Source organism: Balaenoptera musculus, chromosome 15, assembly GCF_009873245.2.
Source record: "Balaenoptera musculus isolate JJ_BM4_2016_0621 chromosome 15, mBalMus1.pri.v3, whole genome shotgun sequence".
Lineage (NCBI taxonomy): Eukaryota > Metazoa > Chordata > Mammalia > Artiodactyla > Balaenopteridae > Balaenoptera > Balaenoptera musculus.
Genome location: NC_045799.1, coordinates 4,281,801 through 4,284,671, shown reverse-complemented (window position 1 = coordinate 4,284,671; position 2,871 = coordinate 4,281,801). Strand labels below are relative to the sequence as shown.

General features: G+C 59.1%; 1 protein-coding gene across 1 annotated transcript; it reads left to right on the top strand.

Annotated features, from left to right (window-relative positions):
- The first annotated feature begins 403 nt into the window (after positions 1-403).
- Positions 404-2,488, top strand: LOC118882033 (neuroendocrine secretory protein 55-like). The gene has a single exon (XM_036827544.1). It carries the CDS (start codon positions 1,537-1,539, stop codon positions 2,269-2,271), a length of 735 nt encoding a protein of 244 aa, XP_036683439.1. The 5' UTR covers positions 404-1,536; the 3' UTR covers positions 2,272-2,488.
- Positions 2,489-2,871: the final 383 nt, after the last annotated feature.

Here is a 2,871-nt window from a genome sequence, read left to right as displayed (position 1 = left end):
CTGAGAAAGAGATGGACTCATTTCCTTTGGGGTTCAACGACATGACCTAGGGTGTCTAGCTGTCCCTTAGCCCTAATGCTCTGGTTGATCCAATAATTTTCTCACTAGAATGCACGCCGGGTTAAACAATGTTGGTGGGTAAGGAGGGAGTCCTGAGTGATTTAATGCTCTTAGTAACAGCAGATTAATCCTAAGTATCCTTTCCTTAATGTAAGATTTTCTTCTCTTTCCTTTTCTTCTTCCTACTCTATCTTCAGCACCTAGAACAGAGCTTGGCATGTGCTAGGCACTCAGTATTTGTTGAATGAACTCACTTGTTGAATGAACTCACTTGGTTGAAAACCTATTTATGAAAAGAGCTTTGAGTGGTACCCAGCGGTTTCCTTGATAGCTGATCGCCCTGCAGCGCCCCCCAGGGGCAGAGAATTGGCTGCATCTACTGAATATCAGCACAGAGATTAACTAGTGGTTCCAGCTTATTAGACTTTCGGCACATGTTCTCAGCTAGAGCTCAGGGCGGTCCACCAACAGGCTTGGGGACGTGTAAACCATCACTCCGTCTGTCTGTGGGGGTCCTTCTTAGGGAAGATGCTCATCTATCCATCGGGTAACTAATTAGTCTCTTGAGACCGCATTGGTGGTTGGGGGGATTGGAAACTGCTCAGATTACAGTCACTGTACCAGGTCTGCCAAAGGTGATCTCATGATTAATGATTGCCTGAGGTTACCATGCTCAGACTATCGAGCCCCTGGAAAATGCCCGGAACCGCACCGTTAATACTGACGTACAGATGCTCATTCCTCCGGAATATCCGCAATTTTGCGGTCTGGTTTTTAGCTGCTTCGGGCTTTGTTCAACTTATCGATAACCCTGGAGAAGCTGGGGAGCGGTACGGACCCCGTGGAGAACCCATGCCCAGCTGCGCAAGCACTCTAACCTGTAGCTAGCTTGCTCTCTCGCTCCTTGGCACCCGCCAGGCCCCCAGCCGCTCCCATCGCCCAAATCCTTTCAAACAAGGTTCCCTCCTGCCACCTGCCGGCCCATTAGGGTCTACGCCTCGGGCTCGGCGCCACTGCGCAACTCGCGCGGAGCCGCCCCCCGCCTCCCTACTGCACATGCCCGGCAGAAGTCCGGGCGCGCAACTTTGCAGAACCTCTCCGCCCCGTTTGTCTTCGCCTCAGTCTCCTTTCCTCTCCCAGGCGAGAGGACCAGCGGAGGCACCTCTCCCGAGTCTTAGGCTGCAGAGTCTAAGACTTAGAGAGAGGAGCCTGGGAGGAGACAGACTTTTCCTCCCCTTTTCCCATCCCTTCTTTTTGCCCAGAGAGGCAAATAGAGGCGCGGAGCTTTAGAAAGTTGAGTGGTCAAGAAGGTAGGTGCTTCCCTTTTTCTCCTCGCGCCGAGGTGGGGCTGGGACCTCCGCACCCAGCTTCTTAACCTCGCGAGGAGCACCTTTGTCGGCTCTAGCAGCCGATGCTCTTCGGAGCTGCTCTCTGCAGAGCCAGAGGGTGGGTCGGATTCGCCGAGTGTGCGTGAGGATGGATCGCAGGTCCCGAGCTCAGCAAGGGCGCCGAGCTCGCCACAGTTACAACGATCTGTGCCCACCCCTAGGCCGCCGGGCAGCCACCGCACTCCTCTGGCTCTCCTGCTCCATCGCGCTCCTTCGTGCCCTTGCCACCTCCAGCGCCCGCGCCCAGCAGCGCGCGGCTGCCCAGCGCCGGAGCTTCCTTAACGCCCACCACCGCTCCGCCGCCCAGGTATTCCCCGAGCCCCCCGAATCCGACCACGAGCACGAGGAGGCAGACCGCGAGCTCTCCCTCCCCGAGTGCCTGGAGTACGAGGAAGAGTTCGACTACGAATCCGAGACCGAGACCGAGTCTGAAATCGAGTCGGAGACCGACCTCGAGACCGAGCCTGAGACCGCCCCCGCCACTGAGCCTGAGACCGAGCCCGAGGACGAGCGCGGCCCCGTGGTGCCCAAGCGCCGCACCTTCGACCAGTCTCTCACTGAGCGTCTCAACGCCCTGAGGTTGCAGAGCCCCGACGCCTCCCCGAGTCGCGCGCAGCCCAGCACTCGGGAGTCTGAGAGCCCCAGACAAGGGGAGGAGCCCGAGCCCGAGGACAAGGATCCGAGGGACCCCGAGGAGTCCGAGCAGCCAGAGGAGGAGGAGAAGCAGCGGCGGCGCCGCTGCAAGCCGAAGAAGCCCACCCGCCGCGACCCATCTCCGGAGTCTCCTTCCAAAAGGGGACCCATCCCCATCCGGCGTCACTAATGGAGGACGCGCCCCAGATTCTCCTTGTTTTCTTTGACCCAGGTTGGTGGCCCACCGCTAAACTGGGGAGTCTGGGGTCGGTGCAGGAGCGGCGGGAGGAAGGGAGGGAGAAGCAAAGGCAGGTTAGGAGGAAGGCGGGAAGAGAGCGGGCTCAGCTAGCTAGCCCTGGAGGCGGGGGCGCAGGGCGAGCTGGGAAGAGCTCCGCGAATCTCCCCCAGGGCGCTGGCGGGCGCCCGGGTGGCCAAAGGCTTGTTGGATGGAGGGGCGGCGGGGCGCTCCTCGCGCCCCTCTGGAGACAGCCTGAGGTCTCCGAGCTGGTGTCCAGGATGCACGACTGAATTCCGAGAGCGCCCCAGGTTTCGAGCTGCACACCCAGAAGGCACGGGTAAGTCACTTGCTTTACGTGCTTTTTTCCCTCCTAGAGTAAGTAGTCTCAAACCAGTTGGCCTTGGCGGGTGCCAGAAACGTGGTTCGGAGGTGCTCGCGCCAACTTTCAGAAAGCAGAGCCGCCCGGCTGTAGCGACACTGTTGCAATGTGCAAATACTAACCAGGCTGGGATTGGGCGACAACTCCGGAGACTGCCGGCTCCTGGGGAAAGT

Coding starts and splice junctions, on each gene's coding strand:
- LOC118882033 (XM_036827544.1), top strand. CDS start 1,537: ATGGATCGCAGGTCCCGAGCTCAGCAAGGGCGCCGAGCTCGCCACAGT.